This window comes from Elaeis guineensis, chromosome 3 (genome assembly GCF_000442705.2).
Source record: "Elaeis guineensis isolate ETL-2024a chromosome 3, EG11, whole genome shotgun sequence".
NCBI classification, from domain to species: Eukaryota; Viridiplantae; Streptophyta; class Magnoliopsida; order Arecales; family Arecaceae; genus Elaeis; species Elaeis guineensis.
The window spans coordinates 111,385,061-111,400,764 of record NC_025995.2 but is presented as its reverse complement, the minus strand read 5'-3'; the positions used below and the strand labels follow the sequence as shown (position 1 = coordinate 111,400,764).

Sequence of the window (15,704 nt, the reverse complement as noted above, 5' to 3'; positions counted from 1 at the left end):
ATGCTCCGGGATTTCCCCTGGTTCATTTGCGCCTGCTGCATGCAATCATATCTCCCGAAACGGTGAGTCTTTTTGCAAACAAAAATAATATGGGGCGGACACTATAGACCTATCATATTATTTCTTTTTTTTCCGTAAGTTAAAGAAAAAATCTAACAATCAAATAAGTATTAAATTTTTCTTATCAACGAAGTTTGTTAGTTCTATAAATAAAATAATTAAAAAATAAATAAAATATATATCTAAAATAGATCTTTCGTGATCATTCATATCCTCTTTCTTTCTCATCAAATTTTTGTATCTATTATCTTCCTCAAGCTATTTTTCTCATCTGCAAGATCTTTCTCTTGAGTTTTTTTCTTTTCTTCCAAATTTTATGCACCATCCATCAGATCTTTCTCAAGACCATTCTCCTCTTCCAAATCTTTCTTCTATTCTGAGATATTTACATCTAAAAATTTACGAAAACTATATATCATTTTAAAGATATGTATAAGAACATCAAATAAATATTTTGCTAAATGAATCAACTAACTATATATTATGTACTAATCGATATTAAATTTGATAAACTATGTATCAATTTATCTGTAAGTATATATTGATCGTTATTGAATATATATCAAAAAAACTTATAGTATATACCAGTAAGCCGTCTAGTATGTATTATTTACTTATGTATTGTGTACTAATAAATATCATATTTTGAAAACTGTGCATTACTTTATCTAAAAATATGCATTGAGATGTTGGATAAATATTTTATTATATATATCAACTAATTATGTACTGTATATTGATAAATATTAAGTTCAATAAATTATACATCAATTTAGTTGTAGATGTATGTTAGATCGTTGCTGGATATGTATCAAAATAATTTATAATATACATCACATAACTGTTATTTAGTATATAATTATTACTTAATATATATTATATGATCAGAAAAAAAGATATATGCTAAAAATAAAAAAAATAAATTTTGATTTTTAAATTTATTTTTTAAAATTAATATTAAGAAAAATATTGGGCACCATGAAGCCCATCCTACATGTTATTTAACAGTGCCTGTCCCATATAATTTTTGTTCAGTTTTTGGGGGATGCAAAAACGGTGGCTATCGACGGGCTTCCCAACGATGTGACGCAAAATCTTCAATAATTTTTTTTAAAAATAGTCACATACTTTTTTTTTAATTTTTTTAATTAAAATAAATGCCGCATTCATTTGTCGCTGATAGCTGATATAGGACTACCAAAAATAAGCCCAGCTAGCTGGTTACAGAATTAATCTGCTCCGCATCACATATCGCAAATAACGTACTCTGCATCACACATCGCAAATAACGTAACAAAATCTTATTATGAAGCTGCTCGGATGTCCCGCTGAAGGGGCCCTTCCATTTATCCCAATGCAACCTTTGTCCAACTGAAAAATTTGGGCTTGTATCGATGCCCGGGTTATTTGGCAAGCATTGCTACCAGATAATCTGACCGTCTACTTATCAATAGTCGTTCAGCATCCTGGCAATTTATTTTGGCAACGAGAAAGATAAAACAATTTATTATACACATTCATTCCAAGCAGGCAGAAGAGAAGGCCAGAGTGCGTCAGACACCGATGCTAGCCATCAGACCGGTCTGATCACCAAAGGCCTACGGTGCTCCCACCACTTGAATACAAAAATACAAAAAGAAGAAAAATCCTGGCATCCAAACACCAGAAGACATGCATTTCGCCCAAATAAGCGAAGACGATAATTTGCACAGACTTAGCACACTGTGTATATCAGCGAACTTCCAGCCAGCCAAAATAGGAGGCATACCACAATATGTTCTCTGATAAATTCATTTGAAAACCTTAAAATAGTCACTTCGAGATTCTCGCTATCCTGAGAAAATGAAGATAGTGAGGACAAAAATCAAGCTTTGACAACAAGACAGACATGCTAGGAACATGAAGCATAAAACCTCCAAAATAGGATATCAGACACCATCCCCCGCCAGAAAAAGAAAAAAAATGCTTTTTCCACTAATTTAAGACACAACATTCCCTCAAGCAAACATTGTTGATTAAAACTCAAGGATACAAGGCAAAGCACTCAGCAACTCAGTGCATCTGGGAGGTTGGATGCCGCCCACAATTTCTGATGCTCATTTTTACATTCTCCTTTGACAAAAACTTCCTGTAGAGTCAATCGATCCCCTTCAATTCCACTGATTTCTGCAAGTTTGCAGCATATGCTAATCGTTAAGCAAATAAAAGAACTAACGGTAATATGGTTTGGTTAAACTGAAAGACTAGACAATGTACATGGAAAACAATGAAACTCACACAGCAAATAAAACTGTTATCAATTATTGATTTGCATGACTTGTGGTGCAAGATATCAGGACCAAACTCAGGAACACGGATGCAGGTAGTAAAATAAATTATCTAGCAAAATGGCACTTTACACAAATATTGTCTACCACACATGCACGCATGAAAGACAAAAAATAATCAATTAAAGCAAGTACTTTATCTTCGGGCATCCACTTTCAGTTCATAATTAGACCATAAGTTAGTAACCAATCTAATCTTTAGAGTCTTCAAAATGCACCATGATTAATTAGGTTGGCACTTTTTGCAGGCCAGACAACATAGGTAAACCTATCACACTTACACCTGAGAATATACACTTTAAGCTAGATCTTAGAAATATTTAAAAATATAGAGTGCCTGATTGCTGCCTGGACACCCACCTTGACATTTTGCATCAACTTGAGTATGGAAGATGATTAATGAATTGGTATTGCATGTTGCCAAATTGGTAGTTCCCATTGCTTGTTACAACTTATTCTATATATTATATTTCATTTTTTAGGATTATAGCTATTTTTTATATTTCTAGCTTTTACTACTTTTTAGCCATTATCTTCTACACTCCCCAGATCTCAAGCAAGTGCCTAATGTCACAGGTTCACAGCCCAAAAGCTTAAATTGTCAGGAGGAGGACCATAATAAATCCATATGGCACCCCTTTTATCAGTTAATGTGGGACCATGACAATCTCCACTCAATATTATATAATGTTCCCGTCATGGTTGGCTCATACTCAAGAGAGGAGGGCCCACCCAAGACTCAAATCCTCCTCGACACTACCGGGTCCTCCTCAACTCTGGTATCCCCCAATAAGGAGCCCGGCTGACTATTGACTATTAAAGGTAGTGATGCACAATAGGCCTAACTCTGATACCGTTTGTCACAGACTCGTAGCCCAAAAGTTTTAAGCTATTGGAAAGAGAACCGGCCTAGGCTAATAAACCCACGTGGCATCCATTTTATTAGTCAATTGGGACTATGACACTGGGCCCAAGGCAACACCCTAAGCAGCCATGTCTATTGCCAACAATCCTTAGAAGTTTTGAATCCTAGGAATTCCTAAGCCAATACGCAGGCTTCCAGATTAAATAGTTGTGTTTGCTAGATGGGTAGAGGATTCTTGTGCATCTACTACAATTTTCTGTAAGATGATCATTGCTTGTTTAAAAAATTAATGCATCTTCCCTATATATGGATAAACATTCAAGTACCATACTCATTTTCACCTGGATAAATTCAGACATGGACTTTTCGTAGTACAGATAATAATGATATATTTGCTTATGAATTCCAAAATCAATTAAACAGTGTGGACTTTGTGAATAATTTTTTCTTCCTCATGTATTTTCTTTTCCTTTTATTTTTTTCCAACTTTGCTCTGACACAAAAATGTTGTCATTGTTGTTCCTTTCTTTTCCCTCACTTCCTTTTCCTCCTCTTCCTACATCAACTTTTACATTTCCTTATCACCCTCTTCATCTTTTCTCCCTCTTCATCCAACTCTTCCTATGGCTTTACTTCTTTACCATCAAGGTCATAGGTATTTAAAAATAAGTCAAAGGTCCCCAGAACCCAGAATGCACCTAGAAAACATACACCACCTCCCCCATTTCCTCAACAAACACCTTAATATAGTGTTAATTTAACAGCCAAAATCCACCCTAGAGAAGTTCAAGACATATATCTCAAATTATAACTACCACCTCAAGGCCGGATTCCTTTAAGAAAGCACGTGTATCTCATCTAGGACCAATATGGTCACATGCAATTGTGACTGAAAAAGCCACAAGTTCATGGAGCGGCATATAAGTGGAGTTGCATAGTCCCCAGCATCCCAGCATCATGTGATAGACATCATAAGTTGTGAACCCTATGAAATCAAAAATCCAAAATTACCACCGAAACTTCATAAGAAACATATTGAATGAAGAGCTCATGCACCTCATGAGCTCTTAAGAAAACATCTACTTTTAGCAAAGAGGTGAATAATCTAGACTGCCATTTTTGTAATTCATTGCAAGTTCTTTCAAGTCTGGATATACATATATGTGCCACTATAATACTATCATACATGTCAGTTGTTGCATGCAGGAGTCCTTTATTTATAAGAAATAGAAGAAAAAATCACCAGCGCACATGAGCTTTTCTCAATCAGAACCCTGGAATTTTAGATGTCAGAACCTACTTTAGATAAAGCTGCGAACCAGCCAAAAATTAAAGAACTTAAATGAACCACATAGAGAATGCACAGCTAGTAAAAAGTCACATGACAATTTATTAACTCACAAATTAATCTGCTTACATAAACTGACCAACAAAATTGGACGGATAAATTGGTGGAGTCAATCTTGATAAACTGCAAAGATAACCAATAACAGATAAAATAATAATTTCATATGTGTGTGTTTCTGTGCATGCACAGACCTGCATTCCATGCTTCTAATATTGATGAATTAATAATGATTAAAACTATAAATCTAAATATGCATCCAAATTAGAATTGTACTAGAATTCAAATTTTTGGTTTGCATCCAGAATCATAACTATGAGCCATTGTGCAACTAAAATTCATACTCCCACTCCATTTCAAAACTGCTTGTCCAACACACAGGAAACAGCATTAAGCAAAATCTTCTGTTTCCAAGCGGCAATTAGAAAAATAAGCCAGTTTGCTTCCTAGCTCTTGCATCAAGTCTCCCCTCATTACGTCATCCACGTGGTTCCAAATACCAATCCACTCCTCACTCATCCTGCTTGTAATAACCCTTAGTCCATTCTTGACAACATATCTTCCATTTCTCCTCCATGATCCTACATGACCTGTAGAATAGGCAAACCACCAAAAGCATCCCATTCAAAATCTCCCCTAACTCCCTAGCAAGGCAAAAAAAAAAATGTAAAACAGAAAAAAATGGATTCAAAACTCCCATTGATTCATTAATGTTACTATATATATTGTTCAGTTCCAGACAAAAAGAATATACACTTTAACAACAATATGTATTATAAATTAGTGTACAGCTGTCTGGAAAAGATGTCTTCGGTTACAAAACAATGTAAAAAAGTGAAAGCATTATTTCATAAAATGCTAGAAACAGTAGAGGTGAGATTCTACTTAGTTCTTCCCACTATGTACATAAACAAGTTCAGCACATCCTAGACAGAAAAAGTTTTATATAATCAGTATATATTTGACAAATGATGAAGTTTTGCACATTTGCAAAATCGGGCACACATAAACAAGTATCATAACTACAACCAAGCATATAGATGCTTTGGTAGCTAAAAAAAATCATCCAAGACTACAATACCGCAGAGCAAACATCAAAATTTTCCAATAAATTTTAAAATTTCAGGATGAGTAAACAGCAACCAAGCCAATATTCCTTTTTAAAGAACTAGGTGCATGGAGAAAAGAGCAAGGCCAAAAATAGGTATTCTATAAATAATCAGTTATAGTAAAATCAGTCAAATCTCTTCTTACCTAGACTATTGCACAATTATAAGCACCACAAATCTGCAGAAGTGCAGCTTGGTTAGAAGGCTCCACATACTTTTCAATGACTGCAGGATACCTTCCTGGAGCAAGTGCTGAAAGTTTAGATAACGAGGTGACTAGAAACTCTTTTGGATCCCTTATTTCCTTCAGAGGATCCTCTTCCTTCTTTCCAGCATAGTGAAGGCGGGCAAAGGCTGTAGAATAGCCCACTGTCTCATGGATATCCGGCGTATCATTTTCTAGGTCCGCTTTACATTCATCTGGTTGGGCTAGCAAAGTAATGATACTGTCAAGCATCTTCCCCCAAAGTTCCATTGCTGAAGCATCCAAAAGGCTTGGAGACTCGCAAATCAGTCTTGTTGCAGCAACTGCAGTCAGCTTGACTTCAATGGCTCCTGAAATCAGCTTTAGATTTGGAATCCAAAACTGCTGAAGAATAGCTCCAAATATATTGGCTTGAACTGCATTTATCGAGTCCACAAGAATGCCAGGGCTGTGCTTGACCAAAACCAACGACATGAATATCACAAGTGAATTCACAAATTTAACAGTACGCTTGTTCTGTAGCCGCAGAAATAGGACATTCCATATAGTGCCAATGTAAGGTGCTATCATATCATAGTGAAGATTCTCCACCACAGTATTGAGCACAAAGAAACCCAGTTCTTCAGTGCTTGAAACTGATATCAGCTTGTTAAATATCCCAAGGACCTGGCCCAATCTTCCTTCATTGTTGAGCTCATTTGGCACCTTTTGCAGGTATGCCTGCAGCAACCGGACCAGTGCTGGGACATTCGCTGACTTCTTCCAAGTTTCTGGTGTGAGGAGCACCTGGAACAGCTGCATGTAACTATCTGACAGAGGTGGCTTTCTTATCTCAACTAACTCTGCAAAGATCTGGAAGGCATACGGCCAGAACTCTGAGATGTCATTGACCAATATATTCTCAAGGACCTGGAATAGGCACCCTTCAAATACCCCTATAAGGGACTGGTCCTTCTCACAGGAACGCCATACCAGTGCTGCAATTGCCTCAAATAGGTAGTGGTTAAAGGTTGGGTTCTTTGGATTCTTGCATACCTCTGCAAGTATTGATGCTAGGTGATTAATGCAGGCTTGAGCAAGTTCACCAGTGACATGGGCAATGCCAAGGACCCTCATGATACACTTCATGATATATGGGTTCTCCTGCGAATCCGGGAACTGAAGTGCAGTGAAAAGATTGTGCATCAGCTGCTGCACGATAGGGTTGATATCTGATGCACCATAACGAGGAACAAAACTGACAGCATTCAACCCAGGTGCCGGGGCAGGAGCCCTGTCCTTCACCATCAACAGCTTCTCAATACAGTTTGCAGCATATGAATGGACCACATTCGATTCAGAACCCAAGAACCTTATAACATTCGGCAGCAGGGCAATTGCAGCAGGCTTTGGGATCTGCTCCCGGAACACTGTGAAAAACTTGAGCGCACCTGCTTTCAGAATCGGGGTGGCATTCACGTCCTGACCCTGTAACTCAGGGACAATAACTGATGTGAAGAAGCTCTCCACATCAACCAGGTACCCAGATGCAGCACCCCCAGTGCCTGCCTTGGGAGCAAGCGCGACTACAAGGTAGATGGCACTGTCCTTTGCCTTCCAATTCTCGCCTGGATTTGCAGCAAAGAGTGCCAGCATCCTTTGAATCTGCATCGACACCTGCGCTGTCACCTGCTCCTTGTAATTCAAGGCAATCCCTTTAAGGAGCTCACAGGCAATCCTCCGCCGGGTGTCAATGTCACTGCCCTCAATGTCCCTCCTAATGTACTCAATGTAGTTCATCTCAAAGAGCTCCTCATCCTCCTCCCGAAGCTGGATGTTGGGGAATACAATGCTCTCGCATATCTGCTGGAGAGCTTCAGGGCTCCCGAAGAGAGAATGGTGGACACTGGTGCTGACAGTGGTCAAGAACTTGATAGCCGTGATGGTTAGCTGGTCTCGGGAAGTGATGGCAGCAGAGGTCGTGAGAAGATTCCAAACAGCGGAGGCAAAGTCCTTGAGGTAATCCTTAAACTCCTCCTCGTTCTTCTCCATGTAGAGCTGGAGATTCTCACAGATGGCAGCACGGAGGGCATCGACAGTGCCCTCAGCCTCGACCGCCGGCGAGTAGGTGGCGGTGAGATAGTTGCGGAACTCGGTCATCCACTCCCGCATGTGGTCCTCGAAGAACTCTGGAAGCTCGATGGAGTTGAGAGAGTGGAAGATCTCGCAGCAGAGGCGCTGGGACTCGAATAAGGGGCAGAGGACGTCAGGGGAGCCGGCGGTGGCACTAGCAGATATAAGCTGTGCAGTCTTGAGGAAGACCTCAAGGAGGGGGGCGGCGAAGCCATCAAGGCAATACTTGAGGTCGAGGCGGAGGGCGGGGGTGTCGAAGGAGTGGCGGAACTTGAGGAAGAGGGAGTTGGCGGCGCCGAGGAGGCCGTTGACGGTGGAGTAGTCGGCGGCGGATCGGAGATTGGAGACGAGCTCGGGGAGGAGGGAGGGCCAGGCCTGGGGAAAGTCGTGGGAACTGATGATGGAGAGGGCCTCGGAGAGCTGGGGGCGGATGCGGCGGGGGACTTTGAGCATGAGGGAGACGATCAGGGCTTTGATCTGGTTCTTCTCTGCTTCCGGAATGGGAAGGTCATCGGAGGAGGAGGGCGACCAGCGGGAGCGAAGGTGGTTCTTGAAGTGGACGGCGGCAGCGAGACGGATCTGCTCGTCGACGGGGTCGGTGGCGACGAGGTTGAGGACGGCGAGGGCGAAGCCGGATGAGGCGGCGGCGGCGGAGAGGGAAGACTCCGCGCGGCGTCGAGGTTCGGGGTCGGGGGAGAGGGACTGGAGGAACCACTGGGAGAGGGTTTCGAGGGCGGCGGGGTTGTTGAAGTCCATCGGAGCGAGTAGTAGGAGGGTAACGGCTAGGGTTTCAGATATCCAGCTCCTAGGGAGCGATCCTAGGGAGCGATCGATGACAAAAAGTAGGATAAAGCCCTGAAGAAGGGAGTTGAGAAGACTTTCCTAGGAGAGAAATCGAGAGCGAGGGAGCTGCCGGCGAGAGGAGGCTCGCCGGAATGGAGATTTGAAATGGGGAAAGAGAGGAGAGGAAGAGTTCTTGTAGGGCAGAGGAGGGAAAGGGATTTCATGCATAGGGCGAGGGTTTCTTATGGAGAACTTATTGCATGGACCAGGTCCAAGTGGACTAGGGCAAATCTGGAGCATATGCACGGTGGATAACGCGAAATCTGGAATCGGTGAAATACAAGGGGTAATATGGCGTGTTAGACACCGTTGGATTTGAAGAGGTCTATTGGACCTGGCCCAGCTAATAATTACACGTTTCTTTGGGGGGTCCCGAGTACTGACTAAGATTGGGCCGGCCTCACGTGCTGGACCAGATGCCGACTCTTTTGAAATTGGGTCAGTCTATTGGATCTGGTGCTCACCGGGTTTGGTGGAACCAGGTCAAGTCTTCTCACACCAAACTTCAATATTGTGCTTCAATTAGCCATGCTGGCAATTGATAACTTAGCAAAGAGATAATGCGGTTTTTATGCTTGAGTTTAGTGAATTATTATGATTGTATGAGTCCACATAATCTTATTACCTTTTGTTGCGGCCAATCGCCTCGTCGTCCGATCGCCGGGGAATGAGCACCTGCAAAAACGAGAAGTCCACACTGACCGGAGGCGGCTCCGGCGGGGACCCTCCGACGGTCAAGTCAGAGAGGTGACTGGGCAACAGTGAAATGAAGACAGAGAGCTCGATCGAAGGAGAGAGGGAGAGGGAGGAGCAAGCCTGTGGTCTCGAAGGCGAGAATGGAGATCCCTTGCACTGTTGCCTTCTCCGATTTATATAGTGGAGCACGGTATGGCGCCGTCATTAATGGCGCAGACAAGTGAAGAACTGTCAACTCACTGTAGACTGTCAGAGTCGCCGTAAAAGTGTCATGTCGCCGTGTGGTTGTCAAATCACCAGGATTGACAATGCCCTCGGCGGGACAATGCCCCTAGATAGCCGTGCCGCATGTTGCTGTCAGAACTGACAAAGTCTGGCGGCTGTACGACGATTGGAGGAGTCGACCGACCCTAAGTCGGTGACCAGCTGAGTGGCGTCGGGCCCCTCCGTTGGTCGACGAGTCTTACGTGAGTCGGCCATCAGACCTCTGGGTTCAGTCGGTCGGAAAAGGTGCGTCCGACATATCCTCAGTCGGTCGTGAGCCGATAATTAGCCGGTGATGGCGTCCGTCAGTCGGTCGCTCCGACCGTCAGTCGGTCGGTCGGTCTGCTCGACCGTTGGTCGGTCGGTCGGTCCTTCCGGCAGTCGGTCGGTCGGTCCCTTCGACCGTAAGTCGGTCGGTCGGTTCCTCCGGCCATTGGACGGTCGGTCGGTGGGTATCCCCCAACAGTTGCCCCCCTCCACTCCTGAGTCGGATGATGAGCTGGCGACTAGGAGTGGATTCGTCGTATGCAAAGATCCGACCGTACCGCCGGTTGATATGGTGTCAGGCGTCTCATAAATGCCGAGCGATTTGCTGGCGTCCGACGTCTAATCGGTGTCAGACGTCTCGTCCCATCGGCGCCAGGTGTCATGTCGGCGTCGGACGCCCCACCGTGTCGGACGTCCCGCTGGTGTCAGCGGTAAAGCCGGCGCCAGGCGTCCCGTCCCATCGGAAAGGGGAACCGTCATTCCCGCCGTCCCTTCGGGGATACCAAACGTCGCGGCCCTCGCGCCACGTGGCGTGCGGCCATTGGTTCAGGTTCGGTGGAGCGGATGGAGGTGACGTGGCGCGATCTGAAGGCAGGTGCGTCGAACCGTCGGACGGCCCAGATGACGCCACGCGGCAAGATCTGGGGAGTCTTCGTTGGCCGTGCCTTCATCTCGACCGTTGGGGGGCACTATATATACAAAGTTACCCCCACATGGTTTTTTACCCTCCTCATTTTACAGTTGAAACTCTGCCCGTGTGAGTCTTCGTTCCAGGTACTCTCTCGCTCCGCTCCTTGTTTGCAGCTCCTTCTTTTCCTTCCAAGGGCCACTGTTGTCTTCCCCACCTTCTCCTCCTTCTTCCTTGCCATCTGTTCTGAATCCATGGCTAGGACGTCCCCACGAGGTAGTCGGTCGGGAGAGCCGACCGAAGACACTCGGTCGTCCCCGGAGGTGGAGGTTTCTTCACTTTCGGGGCCGAACGTCGATCGGCTCTGGGAGCAGTACCGCATCCCGGAGCAGTTTCGGCTGTTCGCCCCTGGCGCTGATGGTCGGGTCAATAGCCCGCCTGAGGGTCAGGTGGCCTTCTATCTGGAGGATCTCCGGGACGGCCTTCGATTCTCGGTTTCGGAGTTCGTCCGGAACATTTTTGACTATTACGGGCTATGCCCGACACAACTTGCGCCGAACTCGGTTCGGCTGATAGTCAGTTTTGCTCTTTTGTGTCGGCTTTTGCCGACCGAACCTCGGATCTCCCTTTTCTGAGTCTTCTTCGTCCTCCGACCCCACCCTAAAGCCCGAGGGTGGTGGTACTTCGTCCCTCGGAAAGGGCTCTCTTTCATTACTGGTCTTCCATCGTCCATTCACGGATGGAAGAATCAGTTCTTCTTTGCGTCGTCTTCTGCTTCTTGGGGGTTTCCCGTCCGTTGGGAGAATCTCCGAACCGAGCCAAATGAGAACAGTCGGGTGGAGGCCGATGATCGGGAGGACTTTCATCGGTTAAAGGACATCTCAGTGCCGAAGTAGAGCGAGCTCGTCACCGAGCAGGCCTTGTACGACGCCAGCCTTAGCCCAGTCCCCCGTTTAGGTCGATTTTTTATTTTTCCGACCACTCTTTTTTTTCTCTTTTTTCTCTTCCTCTTCGGTACTGACCATTTATTGTCTTTTTCAGATATGCCGCCGAGGACACGACTGACGGCGGCCGACATACGCCAGCACGCCGTGAGGAAGAGGCCGGCGCAAGGCGCCGGGCCGTCGCAGCCTCCCAAGAGGCCCCGTGCGCCTCCGCCGAGCGAACCGACCGGGTCGGAGGCAGAATCGGTGATCGCACTGTCAGCGCCGACAGTGCTCGTCGATGTCCCATCCGAGGGACCGTCGGCTGAGGGCGTGGCTTCACCCGACAGACGGGCTGCCGAGTCTGCAGATGGCGCGCCGACCGCCCAGCAGGCTTCGGAGGTTCGGGAGGAGGCCCGCGAACCCGAACGACCGACGCACGCTGCCGCCGCACCGTCGGTCGAGACTCGGTCGGGGTCAAGCCTGCCGTCCATCTCTGACGCCAGGGCCTGGGCAACTAGCCGAGGTAAGGCCCCCATGGCGTCGGGCGACGAAGGTCGGTCGGCTGGTGGAGGGTCGGCCGACTTTTCGCTTCCCGAAGGTGCATCGGGCCTGGCCAACCACGACTTGGCCAGGAAATTGTGTCAGGCGCTCCTCCTTCCCGCCGACATCAACGCAATGAAGAATCAGCATGTGTCCGACATGCTGTCTTCGTTCTATCCGATGATGATCCGGGTAAGTTTCTCTTTCCTCCGACTTTGAATGTAGTTTCTCATAAATTTGCTTTCTCATCGGTTGGTTTCACCTTGTGCAGCTGGTCTTCAATATCTCAGAGCTGGAGGCTGGATATCGGAAGTTCGGCGAGATGCGTGCGGCGTGGAGGGACAAAGTCGGAGCCCTCGAAGCCGACAAAGTCATCCTCGTCGATCAGCTACAGCAGTCGGTCGACCGGGAGGGCTGACTTGAGGGGGAGGTCTCCTGACTCTCCGAGGAGGTCTCCCGACTCAAGGGGGCCTTGGCGTCGTCGGAGTCGGAGCTCCAGTCGGCTAAGGACGACGCGAGGAAGAAGTCCCGGACCATCCGTCGGCTCCGACACGAGCGAGACGGCATCGCCAAGGAGCTGGAGGCGGACCGTGAGCAACTCCGAGTGAGTCTCGAAAATCTCGCCAAGGTCGAAGAAGGCTTGTCCGTCGCTCAGGCCGATGCGGGCATCGCGAGGGGCGAGGCTGAGTCGGCGAAGGAGGCTCTGAGTCGGGCCATTGAAGTCTTCCGGGACTCAGAGGAGTACTGAGAAGAACTTCTTGAGAGCGGCTACCTCTCGTACCAAGTCGGGTACGAGGATGCTCGGGAAGCCGTTCGAGGCTTGTACCCGGAACTGGATCTCAGCAGCGTAGTTCTGCCGGAGTCGGAGGCCCCAGCTGCGGAGGAGATGGCCGGACCAGCGTTGGAAGGTCTCTCCACCAGGGCGGAAGCCGAAGAGGACGCAGAGCCGGTTGCCGAAGATCAGTCGGCCCCGACTGCAGAAGTCAGAGCTGATCCGCCGACCAACTCCCATCGTCGTCCAGTGGAGGACGTTGACTCCGACGATTAGTCGGTTTTGTTTTATGTTTTTGCTTTGACTTGTAATCGGGCTCCGGCCTTCCTTTGTAAACCTTATTTTGATTCTTCAATGAAATCAAAGTTTTTGGACTTAGCTTTTTCTCCGCTTATTTTCCTTCGTTCGTTGTAGTATATCTTCGTAAGTCGCTAACACACATAGGTTGGTAAGGACGTTCGGCAGCTCGTGCCGTCACGAACGTAGAGTAAGTCCCGACTTTGGATCGGCTTCCGATAGTCAAAGTCGTCAGTCGGGCGCGTCTGTAGAGTCGGGAGCCGACCGAACTTGGCAAAGGTTCGGTAGTCGGGTCTCCACCGACGCGTTCAGTCGAATGTCGTTCGGCGCATTCAGTCGGGGAAACGACGGCAAGTCGGATCCCAATGCCCTTATGTCGGGTGCTTATGCTGCGCCTTTTGATATACGGTGGTAAGCCGAATATCGTCCGGCCGACCGTAGCCCGGTCGGTAAGTCGTTGATGCGACAAAGGTCGCGTCGTGCGATAGACGGTGGTAAGCCGAATATCCTTCGACCGACCGTGGCTCGGTCGGGATTCGCGACGTTGGTCGCGTAGGTATTTCACCTTTTTTTGGTCGGGGCTCAATCGGCTTGTTAGCCGATGGTCTGGCCCGAAAGTTCGACCGTAGAAGGAGTGTCAACTCCCGTCAAAACAGATGCACCGGTCCCTGTAAGGGCCGATGTGTCGTCGAAGGTCGAAGGAGTGCGACTCCCGTTGGTACGGATACATCGGTCCTGGTAAGGGTCCGATCCATCATTGATCGTCGAAGGAGTGTCAACTCCCGTTCGTGTAGATGCGTCGGCCCTCGCAAGAGTCCGATGGGTCACCGACGATAAGGTCGTCGGCTTTAGGCGGATACCGAGTCATAGTCGGTATGTCGGGGCTTGGCTTTGGTGAGCGCCGATCATTAGTCGAAGAGTTAAAGCTCCGAGATTTCAAACTGGATTTGAATTCCGACTATCGAATTACAAAGTTCATTGGTAATACAGCTTCAGGTTGTCGGCGTTCCAAGTTCGGGGAATGGGTTTTCCCTCAAGGGTCTCCAGTCGGTAGGCTCTCGGACCGTAGGTGTCTGCTACCTTGTAGGGTCCTTCCCAATTGGGAGCCAGCTTCCCTTGGTCCAAGGGCTTTGACACTTCTGCCTTCCTCAAGACCAAGTCGCCAGGCCTGAAAAGCTTTGGTCTGACCCTGGCGTTGTAATACCGAGCGACCCTCTGTCGGTATGAAGCCATACGAATCTGAGCCTCATCTCGTAGTTCGGGGAGGAGGTCTAGGTCGGCCCTCTGACTCTCGGAGTTGTCCGGCTCTTGATACCGCTCGACTCTTGAAGATGGCAGTCCAATCTCGAGCGGGATCATGGCCTCCGTTCCGTAGGCCAGACTGAAAGGCGACTCTCCGGTCGGAACGTGGGGGGTCGTTCAGTAAGCCCACAGAACGGAGCCTAGCTCGTCGACCCAGAGGCCTTTGGCTTCGTTTAGTCGGATCTTGAGTCCGTGGAGCAATGTTCGGTTGGTCACCTCGACCTCGCCGTTGGACTAGGGGTGCCCGACTGAAGTCAGTCGGTGCCTGATGTGGAATCTGGCGTAGAAGTCTCTGAAGTCCTGGTTGTCGAATTGCCGTCCGTTGTCGGTGATAACGGCGTGCGGCAACCCGAACCTGAAGATGATGGACTTTTGGATGAAGTCTTCCATCTTCCGCTTGATGATCTGTGCTAATGATTCGGCCTCTACCCACTTGGTGAAGTAGTCGATGGCGACGACTATGAACTTCCTCTGACCCGACGCTGGGGGAAAAGGATCGAGAATGTCGACCTCCCACTGGGCGAAGGGCCATGGAGCGACAATAGGAGCAATTTGGCTGGCCGGTTGGTGTTGAATGTTGGCGTACTTTTGGCATGGTTCGCACCTCCGGACCAACTCGGCCGCGTCCTTCTTCATGGTAGGCCAGTAGTAGCCCTGTCGCAAGACCTTGTAGGCCAGGGACTTGCCCCCCAAGTGGTTCCCGCAAATTTCTTCGTGAATCTCTCGGAGAGCGTAGTCAGCGTCGGTCGGTCCCAAGCACCTAAGTAGGGGAAGGGAAAACGACCTCTTGTAGAGTCGGCCATCCATGATGACATATTGTGAGGCCGACCATCGGAGTCGCTTGGCTTCCGTGGGATCTTCAGGGCTGATCCCGTCGGTCAGATACCGAACGATCGGGTCCATCCAACTTGGTTCGGATGTTAGCTGTAGCACCTCGTCGACCCGATCGATGCTCGGCTGCTCGAGGCTCTCCACGAACGTCCGACCCAAAGAGTCGTAGGCCGACGTCGCCAGTCTGGAGCGTGCGTCGGCACGGGCGTTCTCCGACCTAGGGATGTGGAAAATTTCAAAATACCTGAGGCGTTTCTTAAGGTATTTGACCATGGTCGGATCTCGCACCTCGAATTCGCCCTTGACCTGCCCCAC

The 15,704-nt window shown here is 47.6% G+C and overlaps 1 protein-coding gene across 6 annotated transcripts; it reads right to left on the bottom strand.

The window, feature by feature from the left end:
- Positions 1-1,825: 1,825 nt before the first annotated feature.
- Positions 1,826-9,033, bottom strand: LOC105040914 (exportin-2). 6 transcript variants are annotated; one of them, XR_003800257.2, is made up of 3 exons: positions 5,852-9,033; positions 4,912-5,241; positions 1,826-2,226 (listed from the first exon to the last, which is right to left on the bottom strand). XR_003800257.2 is itself a non-coding variant. In XM_010917663.4 (2 exons), exon 1 carries the CDS (start codon positions 8,777-8,779, stop codon positions 5,852-5,854), a length of 2,928 nt encoding a protein of 975 aa, XP_010915965.1. In that variant the 5' UTR covers positions 8,780-9,033; the 3' UTR covers positions 1,826-2,226. The 6 variants fall into 6 exon arrangements, 1 of the variants encoding a protein (XP_010915965.1); XR_012139992.1 differs by having other exon boundaries at positions 4,874-5,187; XR_831292.4 differs by having other exon boundaries at positions 4,912-5,187.
- Positions 9,034-15,704: the final 6,671 nt, after the last annotated feature.